Source organism: Pelobates fuscus, chromosome 1, assembly GCF_036172605.1.
Source record: "Pelobates fuscus isolate aPelFus1 chromosome 1, aPelFus1.pri, whole genome shotgun sequence".
Taxonomy (NCBI): Eukaryota; Metazoa; Chordata; class Amphibia; order Anura; family Pelobatidae; genus Pelobates; species Pelobates fuscus.
In genome coordinates this window covers 314656988-314679012 of record NC_086317.1, presented here as the reverse complement: position 1 = coordinate 314679012, position 22025 = coordinate 314656988, and the positions used below count along the sequence as shown (strand labels likewise).

The window sequence follows — 22025 nt, the reverse complement described above, 5'->3', positions numbered from 1 at the left end:
TATGGGAGGGAGGGGGGGGATAAGGACCACTATGGGAGGGAGGGGGGGGGATAAGGACCACTATGGGAGGGAGGGGGGTATAAGGACCACTATGGGAGGGAGGGGGTGGGATAAGGACCACTATGGGAGGGAGGGGGGGTATAAGGACCGCTATGGGAGGGAGGGGGGGGGTATAAGGACCGCTATGGGAGGGAGGGGGGGGGTAAGGACCACTATGGGAGGGAGGGGGGGGATAAGGACCACTATGGAAGGGAGGGGGGGGATAAGGACCACTATGGAAGGGAGGGGGTGGGATAAGGACCACTATGGGAGGGAGGGGGTGGGATAAGGACCACTATGGGAGGGAGGGGGGGATAAGGACCACTATGGGAGGGAGGGGGGGAGAAAAGCAACACTATGGGAGGGAGGGGGGGATAAGGACCACTATGGGAGGGAGGGGGGGAAGTAAGGACCACTAGGGGAGGGGAGGGGGAAGTAAGGACCACTAGGGGAGGGGAGGGGGAAGTAAGGACCACTAGGGGAGGGGAGGGGAGGGGGAAGTAAGGACCACTAGGGGAGGGGAGGGGGAAGTAAGGACCACTAGGGGAGGGGAGGGTAAGGACCACTAGGGGAGGGGTGAGTCAGGACCACTGGGGGAGGGGGGTGAAGGAACACGGGGGTGGGGAGGTAAGGACCACTGAGGGAGGAGGAGGGGAGGTCAGGACATATGGGGGGGGACAAATATCCTTGCACCGGCCCTGCACACACTGCATTCATACACACACTGCACTCATACACACACACTGCACTCATACACACACACGCTGCATTCATACACACACACGCTGCATTCATACACACACACGCTGCATTCATACACACACACGCTGCACTCATACACACGCTGCACTCATACACACACACTGCATTCTTTATACACACACTGTAAATAAATATTCAATTAATATATTTTTTTTAGGATCTAATTTTATTTAGAAATTTACCAGTAGCTGCTGCATTTCCCACCCTAGTCTTATACTCGAGTCAATAAGTTTTCCCAGTTTTTTGGGGAAAAATTAGGGGCCTCGGCTTATATTCGGGTCGGCTTATACTCGAGTATATACGGTAAATTAATAGTTCTGTTTGGAGTGTGATGAGTGCTTGTGTTTGGAGTTAATAGCAGCAACCAAATGGAAGCATATGAACTAATACACTAAACCAGCCATGTGGCAATCCATATGTTTTCTGACCCATTTGGTATGCAAGTTCAGTTCTAAATGCATCACATTTTCACAAGGACACCAAATGAAAATAATTTGCCTATTTATGCTGTAATGTTTGCATTAACTAGTTAAAAAGTATTTGGGAATTCTGTTAGTAATATTATATGTCTCTATTCGGGTTTCTATTACTAACATTAGGTAGCTGTTCTTAGAATATATGATGGTATTTGATTCGATAACAATGTGATTTTTCTTTTTCATATCCATTTGTAGCTCTGGCTTATGGAGTCCTCTCAGTAGTCCTAACAGCCCTGACTATGCTGCACTCAATTCGTTTTCTGCATTTGGATCCAGCAACTCTTTCAACTTGACAGGAGGTCAGTACATTTCAAAGTGAAACTTTTTTTTCTTTTAAATGTGTTAAATGTTTGCACTATGATACCCTGTCTGGCATTAATCAAAATATAGATATATATTCCCAATGACTGTTTATTTTTACTCCTTCCCTCTCACAAAACAGTTGACATCCTAATTGTTTGTATTTAGAGGGGTGGGAGTTAAGTGTTGAGTGGTCTGAGGGCAAGTGACAGGCATGAACCCAATGAGATTTTTGAGATAATCAAAAAGAAGATAGCCTGAACAAAACAATAGTGGATGGTACTGTATGTAAAATTTCAGTCTTATTTATGACCGTAATAACGGTCAAGTATTGCCACGGTAGTAGTGGTAGTGGGGTCACTAGGTAGCTGTTGGTAACATTGACGATCCTTAAGATGTGTCATGCACATCTCTATATATTTTTCTTGTTGTAATAGCATTATGTTACTCCCCTTATCCGCTGGTTTGATTATAACATTTTCTGCTTCTTTCAGTTCTTTGAGGTCTTTACGTTCTTCCCAAGTTAGGGAAGAACGTAAAGATGTATTGCGACTTACTATAGAGGTTGGTCTACTATGACAGATATCCTAAAAAAACACTGGCCAATCCTAACACACAATCAAATACTTCAGGAATCCAAGAACCAAGTACCCTGCTCTAACTGCCCGTAGATCCCAAAATCTTCGTGACCCATTAGTACATAGTCATCTGGAAATAACGAACACGGAAACAACCTGGCTAACGGCAACAAAAGGGACCTTCAAATGCAGCCATTGTAAGGCGTGTACATTTATTACACCAACAAATGTGGCAAAATCAAATCAAACAGGCATTGGTGAAAACCAACTCATTCATTAATTGTAGTACCACAAAAATTATTTATTTAAAGGATCACTATAGGGTCAGGAACACAAACATGTATTCCTGACCCTATAGTGTTAACCCCTTAAGACGAGTGACGGACCTCGTCCGTCACCTGTTAAAATTAACCCGAGATCGCCGCGATCGTGGGGTTAATGGTGCTCCGGTCTGCCTCTGCATTAGAGGCAGACCGGGAGCACCGGATCCGGCTGCCCAAGTACATGTGCCCGCTCTGACAGCATGCCAGAGCGGGCACATGTGCTCTCTATACTCACCTCCGCCTCCCTGCACTTCCGGGTTCAGTGTGAAGTGCAGGGAGACGGATCAGTGTTGATCCTGCCCCCTGGTGTTAAAAAAATAGTTTAATTAAATTTAAATTTAAGTTTAATTAAAATCCCACCCCCCTTTACCCCCCCTTTACCCATTTTAATATAAAATTAACCCCTTCCCTGCCAATTGATCACTGACTACAGTGATCAATTGGCAGGGATTACATTTTACTATGATCTGATTTTTTTTTTAACCCCTGAGGGTTAATTATTATATTTTTTTAACCCTCAGGGGTTAAATTTATTTTATTAATTAATTTAAATATTTTAAAGTTATAAATTTAGCTAGCTGGGGAGGGTGGAAGTTAGTGGGGAATTGGGGGATTTAGTATTAGGCTAACTAGGGGTTAACGTTAAAAAAAGTTTAAAAATAAGCTTTAAAAAGTTAAAAAATTAAGTTAAAAAAAGTTTTAATAACGTTTAAGTAAAAAATTTAAAAAAATAAACCCTTTACCTGCCAGTCGATCACTGCCTACAGTGATCAAAATACAGATCACAGTATTATACTGTGATCTAATTTTTTTTTAACCCCTGACGATTAACTTTTATTTATTTTTTAACCCTCAGGGGTTAAATTTATTTAATTAACTAATTTAAATATTGTATAATTAAATATTTTGTTAGCTGGGGTGGGTGGGAGTTATGGGAAAATGGGGAATTTACTGTTAGTGCTGCTTACTGCTAGTTAGGGGTTAACGTAAAAAAAAAGCTTAGAAAAATGTCAAATCTGTAAAAAAAAGTTTTACGAAAGTTTAGGAAACTTTAAAAAAATTAATAAGCAAAACAAAAGTTTAAAAAATAGTTTTAAAAAGTAAAAAAAGTTTTAAAAAGTAAAAAAATACATTTAATAACGCTCATTACCACTACACCTGGTACAAGCTAGCGGAAAAATGATCCCACGCTAAGGTTCAAAATATGCCTGTTGAAATACCCTGGGATGTCTTCTTTAAGAAATGGTATGGCTTTATGGGGTATTTGGATTATATAGCCTGGTAAAATACTCTAAAATGGGACATGGGCACAGCGTAAAAATTGAAAGTTGGGAAAAAAAATGGAATGGCTGTGTCCCAAATGTGCCCCTCCGATGTCCACATATACCTGGCAAAGGTACATACGGGGGTATTTTTGTACTCAGCAGACATAGCTGAGCAACATATGAAGTATTATACAGTGGTAGTACACATATGGTTTGCAAAATATACTGTGCAAACTCACTTTGTGTGTCAAAAAGGCAGAAAAAAAACGCTTATTACCACTACACCTGGTACACGCTAGCGGAAAAATGATCCCACGCTAAGGTTCAAAATATGCCTTTTGAAATACCCTGGGGTGTCTACTTTAAGAAATGGTAGGCCTTTGTGGGGTAGTTTAAATTTAAAACCTGCGAAGATGCTTGGAAATTGCACTTAGGCCCGGCGTCAAAATTCAAAGTTCGGTAAAAACTGATATGGCTTGGTCTCCTATATGGCACTGTAGCTTCACGAAATAGTGCCATAGACATACAATGGGGTGTCCTTTTACTCAGAAGACTTAGCTGAGCATAATTTGGGGGGTTTGAACTTAGTGGCACATATGAAATATACAAAATGCCCAGCAAAAATGCAATCCGTATGTAAAAAAATGCACAAAATTATTTTTTACCACATACTTTGGCATGTAATGGTAAATAAATGGGGCCATGTTAAGGCACAATATGCACCTTATGAGATACCCTGGAGTGTCTACTTTTACAAATGGTAGGCCTTTGTGGGGGTTTTTTGAACAGTCAAACTGTTATAATACCCCAAATGGAAGCATAGGCTCATTAAATCCGTCTCTCAAAATTCTACTGTGAATACTGAAAAGGACAGGTCTCCTAAATGGCACTGTAGCTTCACGAAATAGTGCCAAAGACATACAATGGGGGTACCGTTGTACTCAGCAGAAGTAACTGAACACATAATAAAACTTTGTACAGGAATAGCACACACCAACTTTACAAAATACACATGAGAAGTTCTTTGTTATAAGTTTGTGTGCGAAAACCCCCAAAAAACACAATTTTACTCCAATATTTAGCAGAGGTTGGCGGTAAAATGGCTACGTAGAAAGTGTCAAAACAACCTTAGGTAAATAGCCTGTGGTGTCTACTTTATATAAATATATACTTTTGTGTGGCAATTTTGTTTTCTTTTATGGCTATTAGGCTTACAAGACAAACATACCAAATTCTAAAATCGCTCCATATTAAAAGTTTATTTTACTCCTTGTGCTTTGTGACCTGTAACTACCAAAAAAACTCAAAATCCCAGACACATTATATATTCTGTAAATCAGAACAACTAAATGAATTTATTTTTAATTACTTTCCTTAACCTGCACTAATTAGGCACACATTATTATTGCAAAAACTGTAAAAAAAAAAAATCAAAATTTTTCATTTTTTTTGCATTTTTCTGTATTTTTTTTATAATAAATAAGCATGTATATATATATATATATATATATATGTTACATCAAATGAAAGCCCTTTCTGTCCTTTAAAAAACTGTATATAATATGCGTCGGTGCAATAAATTAGTCAAATGCAAATTGCAGTTGAACGCAAACAGCAAAAAATGCCGTTGTCACAAAGTGAAAGACAAGCTTCCGAAGCTCTGTCCTTAAGGGGTTAAAAGTCACAAACATTTAACCATACTGATGATTTGCATTAACAATGAAACAGCTGTCCATGAGTGGTTCACTAGCTTTGCATCTTTCCCTAAGTTGTGTTTCAAAGCTGTTGTATACAGCAAACACAGACTCAAAGGAATCCGTGTTTAAAATGGAATGAGGCAAAAAATGTGATACTTTGTTTAACTAATTTGCATTTGCCCACCCAGAATCCTTTGTGGTAGTAACATCACTGCAAATCTGTGATTTCTGTGGGAAAAGCAAGTATTATGGCTTGACTGGTATGCAGATTTTGCTTATAGGGAGAGGTATTGGCAGTAGAAAGAGGGAAGTGCACATGCCATTGTACAGAACACTGATGAGACCTCACTTGGAGTATTGTACGCAGTACTGGAGACCGTATCTTCAGAAGGATATTGATACCTTAGATTGCAGGATAAAACTTACCAGGAAAGGTTAAAGGATCTTAACATGTATAGCTTGGAGGAAAGACGAGACAGGGGGGATATGATAGAAACATTTAAATACATAATCAACACAGTAAAGGAGGAGACTATATTTAAAAGAAGAAAAACTACCACAACAAAAGGACATAGTCTTAAATTAGAGGGACAAAGGTTTAAAAATATCGGGAAGTATTACTTTACTGAGAGGGTAGTGGATGCATGGAATATCCTTTCAGCTGAAGTGGTAGAGGTTAACACAGTAAAGGAGTTTAAAGCATGCGTGGGATATGCATAAGGCTATCCTAACTATAAGATAAGGCCAGGGACTAATGAAAGTATTTAGAAAATTGGGCAGACTAGATATATATATATATATATATATATATATATATATATATATATATATATATATATATATATATATATATATAATCTTTCAACACCAAACAAGAATATACTTGGAGATATACAACGTTACAAATTCTTAGACACATTAAATATTCTTTATTATTAATATGGTATTTTTAGGAATCCTGATAATTTATCAATACTAATAATTAATAGTAATCCGTATGTAGTCCAACATACATTGGTTTCATATCACTCAAAGGGTTAATAGTTGGACATAACATTAGTCTCCCTTTTGAGACCTTTGGACCACTAAGATGTCTTGTTTCATAAATAGCAATTGGGTAGCTCACAATTCCGGGCTCCTTTTAGTTAACCTATACCATCAATCACCATCCAATCTGCTAATTGGCTAGGTTGCATAACCAATGATTTTTCACAGTGTCCGTTTTAAACCTCGAGGTCAGTCTCCCCCTGAAGAGCTGCCCTACCTGCAAAACGCGCGTTGGGGCTCACTTGCTAACTGTGTCTGGTGCTGTGCATGTATCTATAGACCGTAATTGACCATATCTAAAAAAAAAAAAATATTTTCAAAAATAATAATAGAATAAAAAAATAATAATATAACAAAAAAATTAAAATAATAATTAATTTTAAAAAAATGCCCACCCCCCACCAAGGCTCTGCAACACATACACACACACACACTGCATTCACACACACACACACACACACACACTGCATTCACACACACTGCACTCATACACACACACACACACTGCATTCATTATATACACACACTGTAAATAAATATTCAATTAATATAATTTTTTTAGGATCTAATTTTATTTAGAAATTTACCAGTAGCTGCTGCATTTCCCACCCTAGTCTTATACTTGAGTCAATAAGTTTTCCCAGTTTGTGGGGTAAAATTAGGGGCCTCGGCTTATATTCGTGTCGGCTTATACTAGAGTATATACGGTAACCTCTGAATACATTTATTGTACATATTCCTTCCCTTGTATATAGTTATATTCTTTTCTATCTTCCACTCAGTACTTTTTGTAAATATTTGTATCCTTGTATTTATATTTTCTATATATTTTTCTTCTCTATATATTTGTTTGCCATATATGGATATATTTTATTTACTTTTGACACACACCCAATAGTGTCCGTTATTTACTTGCTATACTAACTGACACTCATTTTTTAACGGACATACATAAAAGTGAAATTTTACATGTATACAGTACCATCCACTATTTTTTGGTCAAACTCTTTTTGTTTATCTCCTAAATGTTTTTTTGTATTTTTTCTTGGACAATATATTAAACAAATACAACTACTATTTTTATCGGGACCAGGGATGGTTAGGCATTTTCAAGCCATGTTTTTGGAGTCGACATTACGGACAGTGTGAGACAGGGATATGTGTTCAGATTTCTTGCCAGGTTCTGGTTCCATGTGAAATTAAGATATAAAGGGTGGGGCTTGGTTTTAAAGTAGTACAATATATTTTGCAGGAAACCATTAAATATGAAGCTTTAGTTGTTAAAGGATATAGTTATTTTACAATGCACTTTAATAAGCAAAAGGTATCCACATGCCCTCTCTATGCTCTTAAAAATAGTATTTTAAGGAGCACCATGTTGAAAATTTCACCATTCTCAGATCAAGTGTGTTTAAAAAAAATCTGATCATTCCCCGCAGAGGTTTTCAGCAAGTTTGCTCGCCATTCTTATGCCCCTGAACCGAAGAAGAAATGGAGTGAGATTGAACCTGCTTCGTTTTGGGATTCCCATGCAGTCGACCCTGTACCTACATGGCCAACCAGCACAGGATCTCCCACTCATTCCACAACTGTAAGTAAAAGTGACTTGTCTTTTCAAGGGTAGTTTTTAGATACACTGAAGAAATACAAAACCGATATTTCAAGAGGTCTGTCTTTACACCGTTTATTGCAGTTGAACTGAATGTCATGGTATGTTTAATTACCAACTTAGTCTTGGAGCCAGCTTTTCCAGCTTCATGCGTCACATCCAATAGGCTTTCAGATTGCAGCATATGCACATTTCTTCCCTATTTTCTGTAGTGATGTACAGTACTTTGGATTTTTGCCTGTGTTGGGCTGCTCTGCTTATGCTACTTTTTACACTTATTGTGCTTGCCTTGTCAGTAATCTCTACTTCATGTTATGTTTTCATTTCCGTCACAAGGTAGATTACCCAATCTTTGTAGTTTTTCTCAATGCTAGTTATCACTGCATAGCATGTTTTTGTGTTTGTCTTGGTTTTTTTTGTTCATTGGAGTTCCTTTGATTAAAGTTGAAAAGAATAACACTCATGGAAACATTCCTGCTGTTTACTATCACCCCTGCCAGGGGAATGGCTATCATTTTATTTCTGCATAATTGAACAAGATTTGTTAGGGAGGATGAGGATGACTGCTGTGCGTAGTTTAAGCTGGAGTTGTTGATTCCATTTTTGGTCCTGCTTCCAGAGATGTACCAGGAACCAAATCCTGCGTCAATTATGGACTTTATAGAAAAGGATTAATAGTAAAAATCAATTTTTATCTTATTTTATCTTTTATGGTGTCTTCATTTAACTAAATGTAACAAGTAGTATGAGTGACATTTTGTGTTTGTGTTGTGCTCCGTACATCAGCTGATAATCAGTAATCTGTCACACCCCAGAATTGCATATTCTGTATAAATATCACCACGGTACTACTTAATTTGCCAGCTATGTGCCTCAATAAAAATTGACAAAAAAATGTAACCGGCAGGTCATTCTGTTGCACAGTGTGATCTGTCATATATCAGACCTTAGAAATAACTGCCTAGGTGAACTAAAAGAGATGCAATTGTTCCATTGTATGGTTTGAAAGCGCATAGGAAATTAGATCTTTATTTGCTTTGATATCTCCAGTTTCCTAAACACAGTTTGCATAAATTTTATGTGACATTTATTTCATTGCAGTCTATTCTTGGGAACACCGGCAGCTTGTGGTCCACCACAAATCCATTTGGCAGCTCCATATGGTCTAGTAATCCAAACACCAGCCTTCCATACGCCACTCCAGCCACCTCCTTACCTGGCATCGATTTAATGGGATCTGAAAACACGTGCCCTGTATCTAGTTCTCCTACAACTGCTGCACCTCACAGTCCTGATGCCATGGCAGCACAAACATATGACCCCTGGAAAATATGGAGCCCAACCATTGGACGAAGAAGCTCTGATCCCTGGCCCAGTTCTCATTATTCGTCTGAAAACTAAAAAGAACAGGAAGTAAACAAAAATATCCACATATAGTCATGGTGTTTTTACTTTTGCAGAATCTGCCAATGATTCTTGCGGACATGCCTCACTCTTATTTTTAATAAGTACTTGTTCCTTTGTTGCTTTTATTTTATTTTCTTCTCGGTTCCAGGTTTTTGAGTGAGCGGAAAATGACAGAAGCATTTAATGTCATAATAAATTCAAAATTTTCAAGTTTTTTACTTAAGGAACAAAACATAGATGCAATATTGGCTACTAAAGTGACTTGTCAGAGTCATTGAGAAAGATTGAGAAAGATTGTGAAGCCTTCTTGAAAGAAAATGTAAAAAATTAAAAAAAATACAAACCCATTCTTCATTTATTTATTCATTTGCATATGTGCCACAAAATTGTTGCAGGTTAAATTTTACATATCAAACCCTCTGATATGAACTAGAATGTTTATTTTTTTAAAGCTCCCCCGCCCCAGTATTATGTTTCTAAAACTAGATTTTCAGAAAAAAAAAATACGTGAATAGCAGTTTTGTGTTAAAGAAAAATGCTAAGTATTTTTAAAGACATTGTTTATTTGTTGATCCAGATGAACAAAATGCTAATCCCGGCACAAGGGCAGAATGCAAAGCATTGGCAGATGGCTAGCTCTCCATTTTGTGTGCTGGGTTAAGTACCAGAATGAAATTTTAATTTAAGGTGCTCAGTGTAAAAATCTTGTGCTCAAAACAAGATTTGTTGAGCAGTTCATGCAACTTTGAGTTGTACTCTAAAATAAATGAGATGCTTTTTTTCAGTAATATGAGTCCGTGTGTTTTTATTTGAAATGACAAAAGTAATAGATGAGCAATGGAATAAAACATACATTTAATGATCCATCTCTACCAATGTTGAGATATTTACCCGGGTTTATTGTATTGTTGTCAGAGTTTTAAGTAGATTTATTCCACCCGGGGTTTGGTCAGCTGTCTTAACACTTGCTCAATTTAAAGTGTTTTGTTAATTTTAGCATAAAATAATAATGGTTAGAAATTCACTTTTACAGAAGGTTTATTTGGAATAAATTACATCTTTGGTAACCTCACAACAAACAATGTATGTATGTGTGTGTGCATATAGATATGTTTATCTCATTAAACAAACAGAATAGATGAAAGTGTAATTGCATCCTAATAAATTTAACAGGCACTCTTTTGTCACAATAATATCAGAGACATCTCCGGAAAATGCCAACTTCAGTTGGTGCTAAAATTAAAAAGAATCTCGCCTTTTGAGAGGCAGATGATTTTGGAATACCTGGGTGGCGGGGGCTACCTGGGGATATAAAACATATATCGGAGGCTATTTATTTCCTATGTTTTTCGGGTATAAAAAATGATAAGCTTAGAGTTATGTCTACAAATGCTCGCAGTTTAGGGAATAAGATCCCTGAACTTGTGGCAATAATGGCAACTGATAATGTAGATTTAGTCGCTGTTGCTGAGACATGGTATAATGAGAAAAATGACTGGGACATAGCAATACCACGGTACTCCTTTTTTTATATAGAAAAGACAATGAAGGCAAGAAAGGGGGAGGGGTGTCCCTGTATGTGAAGGATAGCATAAAATCTAGCCCAATAAAAGTAATAAGTCTGTTTGGGTTACGTTAGAATTTGGTAATCATACAGTAACTCGTGTAGGTGTGATTTATAGGCCCCCAGGACAAATAGAAGGGTTAGATAATCTACTAGTTGAGGAAATAGCTAAAATAACGATGAAGGGGGAAGTTATCATCATGGGTAACTTTAATCTTCCTGGTGTGAACTGGAAAACCAAATTAGCTGCTTGTGCCAGGAGCACACATATTCTAAACTCCCTACTGGAATTGTCTCTGAAACAAGTAGTTGAGAAGCCAACTCGTAAAGAGGCCATACTAGATTTAGTGTTAACAAATTGAGATTTGGTATCAGATATTACTGTAGGTGAAAGTTTAGGATCCAGTGATCATAAGTCAGTGGGGTTTAATATACGAACACACAAAAACAAAAGTTTTAGACTGTAGAAAAACAGACTTTTCTAAAATTAGAATGTGTAAAGGAGTCCTGATCAGACTGGAGCAATGTAAATGGAATCCAAGAGAAATTGGATTATTTAAAAGTTGCACTGCTGAAGGCAATAGAAAATTGCATTAGGCTGGTCAGTAAAAGCAAAAAATTCAAGAAACCACTGTGGTACTCCGCAGATGTGGCCAAAATAGTAAAAAACAAAAAGTTGGCATTTTGTAACTGTAAAAAAAAACCAGAGTGAGGAAGATGGATCTATACGATTAGACAGAAAGAGGCTAAGCATGTTATAAGAGCTTCCAAATCACACACAGAAGAGAAAATAGCAGAGTCAGTAAAAATGGGGGACAAAACATTTATTTAGATACATAAATGAGAAAAGGAAAGTAAAACAAGGATTAGTTAGATTAAAAACAAAAGAAGGAAGGTGTGTAGAAGAGGATAAAGGTCTAGCTGACTGCCTCAAAGAATATTTTTTGTTCAGTATTTACAGGTGAAATGAAGGAAAGGGCCTCAGTTAGGAAAAGGGGCAAATTAGTAATTTGTTACATGTGAGTTTACAGAGAAAGAGGTTCTATTTCAACTTTCAAAAGTAAAGTCAATGGGACCTGATGGAATACAACCAAAGTTATCAAAATAGCTTAGTGGTGTACTAGCAAAACCATTAACAGATTTATTTAACTAATCATTAACATGAGTAGTTTCAGAAGATTGGAAGTTAGCGAATGTTGTGCCCATTCACAAGAAAGGTAGTAGGAAGGAGTCGGGCAACTATAGGCCAGTAAACCTTACTTCAGTAGTGGGGAAAGTAATGGAAACCATGTAACAGGATAGGATTGTTGAACATCTAAAATCACATGGATATCAAGATCAGAGACAACATGGGTTTACTTCAGGGAGATCATGCCAAACTAATCTTATTGATTTTTTTGATAGGGTAACTAAAATAATAGATCAGAGGGGTGCAGTAGACATTGCTTACCTAGATTTCAGTAAGGGTTTTGACACTGTTGCACATAGAAGGCTTATCAATCAACTATCATCTTTAAGTTTGAATTCCAATATTGTTGGATGGGTACGGCAGTGGCAGGCAACAGAGAATTGTAGTCAGTGGAGTATATTCAACGCATGGTCTTGTCACTTGTGTGGGACCTCAGGGATCTGTACTTGAACCCATTCTCTTTAATATTTTTATTAATGATATTGCAGAAGGTCTTGATGGTAAGGTATGTCTTTTTGCTGATAATACTAAGATATGTAACAGGGTTGATGTTCCAGGAGGGATAAGACAAATGGCAAATGATTTAGGTAAACTAGAAAAATGGTCATAGTTGTGGCAACTGACATTTAATGTGGATAGTGCAAGATAATGCATCTTGGACGTAAAAACCCAAAGGCAGGCTACAGAATATTTGATAGTCCTAACCTCAACATCCGAGGAAAGGGATTTAGGGGTGATTATTTCTGATGACTTAAAGGTAGGCAGACAATGTAATAGAACAGCAGGAAATGCTAGCATGCTTGGTTGTATAGGGAGAGGGGTATTAGCAGTAGAAAGAGGGTAGTGCTCATGCCATTGTACACCTGTGCAATAATCATGCTGTCTAATCAGCATCTTGATATGCCACACCTGTGAGGTGGATGGATTATCTCGGCAAAGGAGAAGTGCTCACTAACACAGATTTAGACAGATTTGTGAACAATATTTGTGAGAAATAGGCCTTTTGTGTACATAGAAAAAGTCTTAGTTCTTTGAGTTCAGCTCATGAAAAATGGGAGAAAAAACAAGTGTTGCGTTTATAATTTTGTTCAGTGTAGTATTATCTTCTCTTGTGTGATCTAATTCTTTTTTTTTTTTTTTCTCCTTTACTCTGGTAGAGCCACTAATTAATAATTGCTGTGTGTACTCTTCTGATGTCATTGGTTTTTGTACGGTTTATAGTTCTAATGTGTTACAATGTTTACACTGCTTGACCTGTATTGTCTGTGTATTTTTTATCTACATAACAAAACAGACTAAATGTAAAATATTTTTTTTTTTCCTCTAGCACCGTTTTATATTTGTCCTATATGTCATGATTTGTTTTGTTTTTATTGATGGTAACTAGTTGACAGAAATAAGTCTAGAAATAGTGATTTATTTTCACAAACTTACAACATTAATCTCACAATTTAACCTGCTTGATCAATATAATCAATACTAATGCATATGCCATGTTAATTTCCCCCATGCACACACATTTTTGCTCTGAACACACAATCTTTGTAATTCTAAACTACATGTAATGCTATCAGATGCTTATATCAAACATTAAATGCGGGCTCTATACAATAGCTACATTTAATCCAGTGTGAACGGTGTTGATTAACCCCTTAAGGACCAACTTCTGGAATAAAAGGGAATCCTGACATGTCACACATGTCATGTGTCCTTAAGGGGTTAAAGGATCACAAAGCTGGCATACCATTATGCCATGTATTTAGACTCCATGCAGAGACACCGAATCCACTTGTAGGAATTCTGTCTAGTGGCTGTCTGCGTAACAAGACACTAGAGGTGGTGGTAGGCAGTGTTTACAATGCTTAGCCTGCAGGGACAGTCTCTTTGCTCCAGAACTACTACATTAATCTTTAGTGATTCTAGTGTCTAGAATGTCCCTTTAAGAGCACAAGCAGCATACATAAAACTCCTAAGGGCTCATTTCAATTGTCGCTACTTTCTACCAGCCAGCTGCTCCGCACTCAAAAGCTTGTAGCTACTGTATGCAAGTAGAATTTGTTTAACAACCACAAATTTCACTAGTAGCTATAAGGTAGTTACCAGCAGTTGCCACTGAATACGAGTCACTACATAGCAGCACTGCAGACCTTTTCTATCCGGCTTTAGTACAAATTTAACCACTCAGCTCTTCATAGTTGTACAGATAGTCCCATAGGTTAATGGTGTGTGTTTGTGTATATGTATTTATATATACACACAGTGTGATAAATATTGTCATTGTGCTATTGTCTTTTTGAGCAGCTATGCTTTACCATTTCTCATAGCCCACCAAACTCTCACCTTCTTACTGTGCACTAACCCTCACTGGTTGGCACATTTTCTGCCATATATTTGATCAAGCAGGGTTATAGTGAGGTAAAGGTTATATTTAAAAAAACAAAAACAAAAATAAATGTTTATACAGTGCTTTTTATGAGAGTCTGTGCATTCCAACAACATAAACAAGTATATGTAGATTCTTTTTTTTTTTTTTTTTTTTTTTTTTTTTTTTAAAGGAGGGATGTTATAAAATACTTTTTAAAGTGTTCCATTGCTGACTTTCTTCGGGCACACAGAAGAGGCTGCAGGGCAGAAGTTATTTTGATTACTTAGTACTTATTGTATGAGTTGTAATATGAATGAAATGCTCTGTCATGTTTCAGATGTTAAATTCGCATGTAATCCGCTTAAATCACTCTCTATTGTGCAATTTTGACAGCTGATCTTTAAAATGCTTCTTCCATTCGGACCTGGTAATCTATTTTAGTAACTATTTCTGACCATGCATGTTCTAACGAGACTTTCCATTTTCTAGTTAGAATTAATTTGGAGGACATAAGTATATTAATGAAGAGATTTATGTTTTAGTCTACATGTAGTGAAATCAAGCTGAACAAGAATAGCTGAGGTGATAAGACTGCCTGCAAAGCATTGTAAAAACATCCGTGATTCTTTTCTTAGTTTTAGACCTTTGCACTCCCACCACATATGGTACAGTGTACCAACAGATATTCGGATAACTGTGTGATTTTTTTTTTTATTGATTTTTTTTATATTCTAATAGGAGTTAAATATAGTCTATGCAGGGGGCGGAGCCTGACCTGCAAGTAGGCAAGATGTGCCCAGCACGAGCTCCTGCAAAATGGTGCAGTTTAGCAGCAATGCCACGAGTCACTCCGGAAGGGGGACACAATAATGCATTGTTTGCTACCTGGATCGAGGCTCGGAGCCACCGGGAACCACAACAGCAAATTGCGGCCTGTAAGCAGCAGGGCTAAGACACGGCTGGTTTCCTCATGCTGACTGCAACAGCTCGACATGGCAAGTAACTACAGCTGACCCCTCCTCCACCCTTTGGACCAGCGGGGGTTATCCCGGTCCCCACGGGTGGAACCCACATATTACTGCATAACCAGGCGACTGACACGGCACAGACGCTGCTCACTGCCAATCTAAGATGGCAGAGACATACCCTGACCCTATACAGGATCAGAAGCGGCATTTGGAGGCCTATCAGTGCTCTATCGAGCGCATGAAAGAGCACTTTGCACACTTCTGGGCACAGTTGGCTGCATGAATTGCAGAACCCTCGACTCAAGACCGGGAGAAGCAGAGGAGTGGAACATGGCAGGAGCAGAGTGGGATCCCTTTGTGTGCAACTTTCCCACAAGCTACTAAGTCACACTCCCTACTCCTCCCCTGGAGCATCGACCATGGAGGCCGAATATCCAACATCGCAGGTGGAAACAGACCAGCAGGAGCTTCGGCTGGATCCCACAAGGGAGAGACTTGGCCTCAACTACAAGCATCTGAGTCTGTGGTAAAGGGATGCATGCCTTCATGACGGCCTGGGGCTGGAGGGCCACTATGCCTCAAGCTTGCCTAAACGGCTCTACCGCGTATCCCTATACACTACCAAGTTTGGGTGACGTTTGCAGCCACGCACAGGGCTACCCCTCACACCCCCATGCGCCCCAGAAACCAGCGAACTCTGACATCCCATGAAATGCTCTCATCACTAGCTCGACTTGTCCCGACACAGTGACTTGCTACTAAATAAGTTACACCATAGCATTGTGCAATACTGTTGTATGCTAGCTTGTTTAGGATCCATGGTCACCTCCTTATATGTAAAAACCAAAACATGCAATGAGCCTGCTTCGTGTCAGCTGCCATGTTTAGATGCCATATCTTGTTAGTAATACTCGAATAGGTTATTAATCGATGCATACTGTACCAGCCTGAGTTGCGTTCTTGTAAATCTACCTTAACAGGCAGTCTGGGCAGTGGGTGTCGGTACCTGATGCTCACCAATTTTGCTTAAGCTGCCACCTTACTCAGCATATGAAATAATCATTTTACTTTCATTTATACTACTCTTTCAGACAGCAAGTCTAGCTTGTTACTTATGATCTGTTATGTCTCTCCACTATCTAACTCTCATCGTAATATATCAGCCGTAAAAACAAAAAATGTGCAGTTTAACTATATGCCATGTCGATGATTATACTGTTTGTTTATCACTCTGCTTGTAAATGCTGTTGTGGCTTAACAAGCTTACTGCTACTCCATGCACGCTATAAATAAAGAATGTCAAAAAAATATCACCTATGCATAACCTTGAAGGCTTAATGCAGGCTTAAACTGTGAGTAATCTTTCTAACCTTCATGATAACCTCACCCCACATATTTAGTTGGAAAGATATTCCAAAATCTCTCTCCCATTTATTTGAAGACTGAGGTTTGTATATGTCTTTTAAAGATCTCTATCAAGTATGTAGTTATAACGATAAGTTTGTCTTTAGAGTGCTTATTAAAAAAAAAAAAAAAAAAAAATTACTTTCGGTATGCTCTTCAATCCCAATTCTGGTAGGTAGTTAAATGTTTAATTCTAATGTAACTGGCTTATCTGAAAACAAATTATACAAAGTTTTTAAACTAGCAATTTATAAAATCTTGCCAGAGGGAGCAATTTGAGATAAATTATGTCAATTTCATCAGATTAATATCTTGAATATAAAGTTGGAGGACTTTGATTGGGGAGGATGGAAGGAATTTATTTGAAATATATATTTTTAAACTGTCTCCTCTCAAAGCTGTTACTATAGCTGTTTAACTATTCTATTATGCTTCTTGAGGGTCTTATACTGCTCTGAATCTATCCATACCAAATTGAAAAAATATATTTTTGGCAAGTCTTCTCTTCCATTGTTTTCCAGATTGGCCTGGCTGTTTCATGACAGTCCCACTTTAGGATTTTCAATGCTTTCCTATGGGGAATTGAGCGACGCTGGAGGTCCTCACACAGCCTGAGGACGTCCAGCGAGAATCTATCACAGGTTTTCTGTGCTATGAAGCAGGAAGTGCCCTCTAGTGGCTGTCTAGTAGACAGCCACTAGGGGTGGAGTTAACCCTGCAAGGTAATTATTGCTGTTTATAAAAAAACTGCAATAATTACACTTGCAGGGTTAAGGGTAGTGGGAGTTGGCACCCAGACCACTCCAATGGGCAGAAGTGGTCTGGGTGCCTGGAGTGTCCCTTTAAATCCCCCCTTTTCCCTGCTTTAATAAAATTAACACCTTTCATGCCAAATGTTCACGGACTACAGTGATCAATTGGCAGGGACTACATTTTACATACGGCGGTATTGCTGTACTTGGCAACATAGCTAAGTTTCCATTTATTGATGAAAACATATCCAGTAAGTAGGCTTCCAATTGCTGATTTGAGGCACTTTCTGGAATACCTCTTATTCTTAAGTTCTTCCAGCAAGATCTATCTTCCGTGTCCGATACTTTAGTTTTTAGATACTGGATTTTAGATCCTAATTGAAGGTTTTCTGATTGAATTTCTTGAGTCATTCTGAATTTTAACCAGTAAATCTGCTTGTTTGGACAATTCCTGCCACTTAATTTTTCAACTCAATTGTATTTGAGCCTAAATCTTAAATAAAATTAACGTGTTTTTTGGTTTTTTTTATCATCATAAAGAATCTTGGAAGAACGATAAGTTGGACATGTCTTCTTCTGCTGTATTTCCAGCTATTTGTTCTTTTATGCTTCCCTCAAGCTTTTTGAGTGTGTTTTTAACCCCTTAAGGACTGGACTTTTTTTGCGATGTTGTACATTTGCGACCAGGCATCTTTTTACACTTTTGTGGTGTTTGTGTTTAGCTGTAATTTTCCGCTCTCTCATTTACTGTTCATATACAAATTATATATTGTTTTTTTCAGGACAAAAGGGGCTTTCTTTACATACCATTATTTATATAATCTCATGTAATTTAATTTTAAAAAAATGAAAAAATATGATGAAAAATTGAAAAAAAATACATGTTTTTTTACTTTTATGTGAAAAATCTTTTATTCATCTACAAAAGCGAATGAAAAAAACTGCTAAATAGATTCAAAATTTTGTCCTGAGTTTAAAAATACCCAGTGTTTACATGCTTTTTGCTATTTTTTTGCATGTTATAGGGCTATAAGTACAAGTAGGATATTGCGGTTTCAAAACATATATTTTTAAAATTTATCAATAGTGACATTGTAACACTATTATCTGTCATAAATCGCTGAATAACACCCCACATGTACATATTTTTTTTAAAGTAGACAACCCAGGGTATTCAATATGGGGTATGTCCAGACTTTTTTAGTAGCCACTTAGTCGCAAACACTGGCCAGAGTTAGCGTTCATATTTGTTTGTGTGTGAAAAAAGTAAAAAACTAAATTGAACGCTAATTTTGGCCAGTGTTTGTGACCAAGTGGTTACTAAAAAAGACTGGTCATACCCCATTTGCAATACCTTGGGTTGTCTTCTTTCGCAAATGGTATGCCATCATGGGGGTAATTCTCATTCCTGGGCTACCATACGCTCTCAAAGGCAACGTAACCAACCTGGTCATTTTCAATGTAAAAATATTTGACCCATATATTTGACCCTGTAACTTTCAAAAACGCTATAAAACCTGTACATGGGGGGTACTGTTATACTCAGGAGACTTTGCTGAACACAAATATTAGTGTTTCAAAACTGGAAAATGTATCACAACAATTATATCATCAGTAAACGTGCTGTTTATGTGTGAAAAATGCAAAAAAAGTCACTTTCACTGACAATATCATCGCTGTGATACGTTTTACTGTTTTGAATCACTAATATTTGTGTTCAGCAAAGTCTCCCGAGTAAAACAGTACCCCCCATGTACAGGTTTTAGGGTGTCGTAGAACGTTACAGGGTAAAATACAGTGCTAGCAAATTAAATTCTCTAGACTTTTGGCCTGGGTTGGCAGGCAGGTCCCTTAAATTGCAATCAATAAAATAACTTAATTATGTAAAAATATTACATAAATATGCACGTAGAATTTAAATATATATGCATATTTATATATTTGAAGTCTACGTGTATATTTATATAATTATTTATGTCATTTTGTATATGGACATATGAATAGTTTGTATTCTTTTTATTTATTTATATATACATAGATATATATACAATTTCATTCTAAGTGTATTTTGATATAAATATATATATATTAATATCAAAATACAGTTAGAATAACATTTCGTATAGATATATTTTTTTTTTAATTTTTATTATTATTTTTAATTTTTTAAATTTAATTTAAATTATTTATTATTCGTATTTTATAATAATATATATATACAATATATATATATAGTTATTATATATATTATATATATACGTGTGTAAATTAATTATAAGTGTATTTTTATATTAATATATGTACATATTAATATAAAAATACACTTAGCATGACATTATATATATGATATATAGACATATATTATATAGGTATAATATATGTCTATATATCATATATATACACATATATAATAATATTTTTTTTTTATTCACTATAACTTTAATTTTTTTTGGATTTTACACTGGCAGGGAGACTGCCTGTCAGCACAGACAGTCCCCCTGCAGGCAGAGTCTAGGACACCTATTGTGACCATGTGGTCGCCCTGTTGGGCGATCACATGGCCACAGGGGTCCTAATCCGCCATGGGGAGACTGTCTGGGCTGCAGGCAGTCTCCCCACAACGGGAGCAACGCCGATCGCCGCCGGGGGAACGACGGCGATCGGGTAAGTACCTCTTAAATTTAGGACGGTTCAGGACCGTCGTCGGTCGGCAACGCAAAAATGCCGATGACGGTCCTGAACCGTCCCGCGTCCTTAAGGGGTTAAAGATTCCTGAGATTTATGGGAGCAAAATAAATATATACACTGAACAAAATTATAAACGCAACACTTTTGTCTTTGCCCACATGTTTCATGAGATGAACTGAAAGATCTAATACGTTTTCTATATACACAAAAGACCTATTTCTCTCAAATATTGTTCACAACTGTCTAAATCTGTGTTAGTGAGCACTTCTCCTTTGCTGAGATAATCCATCCACCTCACAAGTATGGCATATCAAAATGCTGATTAGACAGCATGATTATTGTAAAGATGTTAGGCTGGCCACAATAAAAGGCCACTCTAAAATGTGCCATTTTACTGTATTGGGAGGGATCGGGGGGGGGGGGGGCGGCTTGAAAACCAGTCAGTATCTGGTGTGACCACCATTTGCCTCACGCAGTGCAACACATCTCCTTCGCATAGAGTTGATCAGGTTGTTGATTGTGGCCTGTGGAATGTTGGTCCACTCCTCTTCAATGGCTGTGCAAAGTTGAAGGATATTGGCAGGACCTGGAACATGCTGTAGTATCCCAAACCTGCTCAATGGGTGACATGTCCGGTGAGTATGCTGGCCATGCAAGAACTTGAATGTTTTCAGCTTCCAGGAATTGTGTACAGATCCTTGCAACATGGGGCCATGCATTATCATGCTGCAACATGAGGTGATAGTCGTGGATGAATGGCACAACAAATGGCCTCAGGATCTTGTCATGGTATCACTGTGCATTCAAAATGCTATCAAGGGGGGCGGGGCTAAGCACCAGGACGGAGCGAACGCCATCTTTCAGAGCTCCGGGCCCAAAATTAACTAATCTGCTTAATATCAATAGACTCAGGCCCCATTGAACCACGGTGAAGTGGGAACTAAGCGCACAAGCACACGTGGAACACACCCATGCCCTTCACCTACGATTCGAAGGCCAAATCAGCCCGCAAGCCCAGGAAAACGCCCAGGCCTCACAACTTGAGGAGGGCCCGCGGAATACACCGAGGCCTTTGCAAACTGGGCCTGGTACTCCTCTCCACCTGAAGACGAATCGCCCGCAACACTGATGGGCCGCACGAAACCCAAAACACAAGCAGGCCCGCAAAAGGGGAGAGACATCGGTGAAATGCTTTTCGGTCTGACGAAACAGACGCCCGCAGAATGGGTAGACGAAGAGCACACCACTAATCCACCGGAGGATGAATATGGCTGACCCCCCAGTGGTCCTAGCTGCTCCCTCCAGCAGCTCCATGGAGAACCGGCAAACGCACAATCCTCCTATCCCTCGACCAAGCAGGATATCTCAGACCTCTACAACCGCATTAAAAAGCTATTTGACGCAGACATTGCTCTGGTGAAAGAAGAGGTACAAGACGTCACAGAACGAGTCCGGATTACGGAGGATGATGTAACCGACCTCAAACAAGGCCTCTTAGCCCTAGAGGAGACGATGCATAAGATACAAACCGCTCACAGCAACACGAATCTCAGACTGGATTCCCTCAAAGATAAAGGCCGGGAGAAAAA

At 38.1% G+C, this 22025-nt stretch overlaps 1 protein-coding gene across 3 annotated transcripts in view; it reads left to right on the top strand.

Moving 5' to 3' along the window:
- TMEM131 (transmembrane protein 131) overlaps positions 1-10294 on the top strand; it is a 232515-nt gene extending 222221 nt beyond the window's left edge. For all 3 annotated transcript variants that reach the window (XM_063459103.1, XM_063459094.1, XM_063459085.1), the window contains 3 exons: positions 1476-1579; positions 7930-8081; positions 9201-10294. In XM_063459103.1, coding sequence (XP_063315173.1) covers positions 1476-1579; positions 7930-8081; positions 9201-9500 — 556 coding nt within the window. In that variant the 3' untranslated portion in view covers positions 9501-10294. The remainder of the gene's footprint in view (positions 1-1475; positions 1580-7929; positions 8082-9200) is intronic.
- The last annotated feature ends 11731 nt before the right edge of the window (positions 10295-22025 follow it).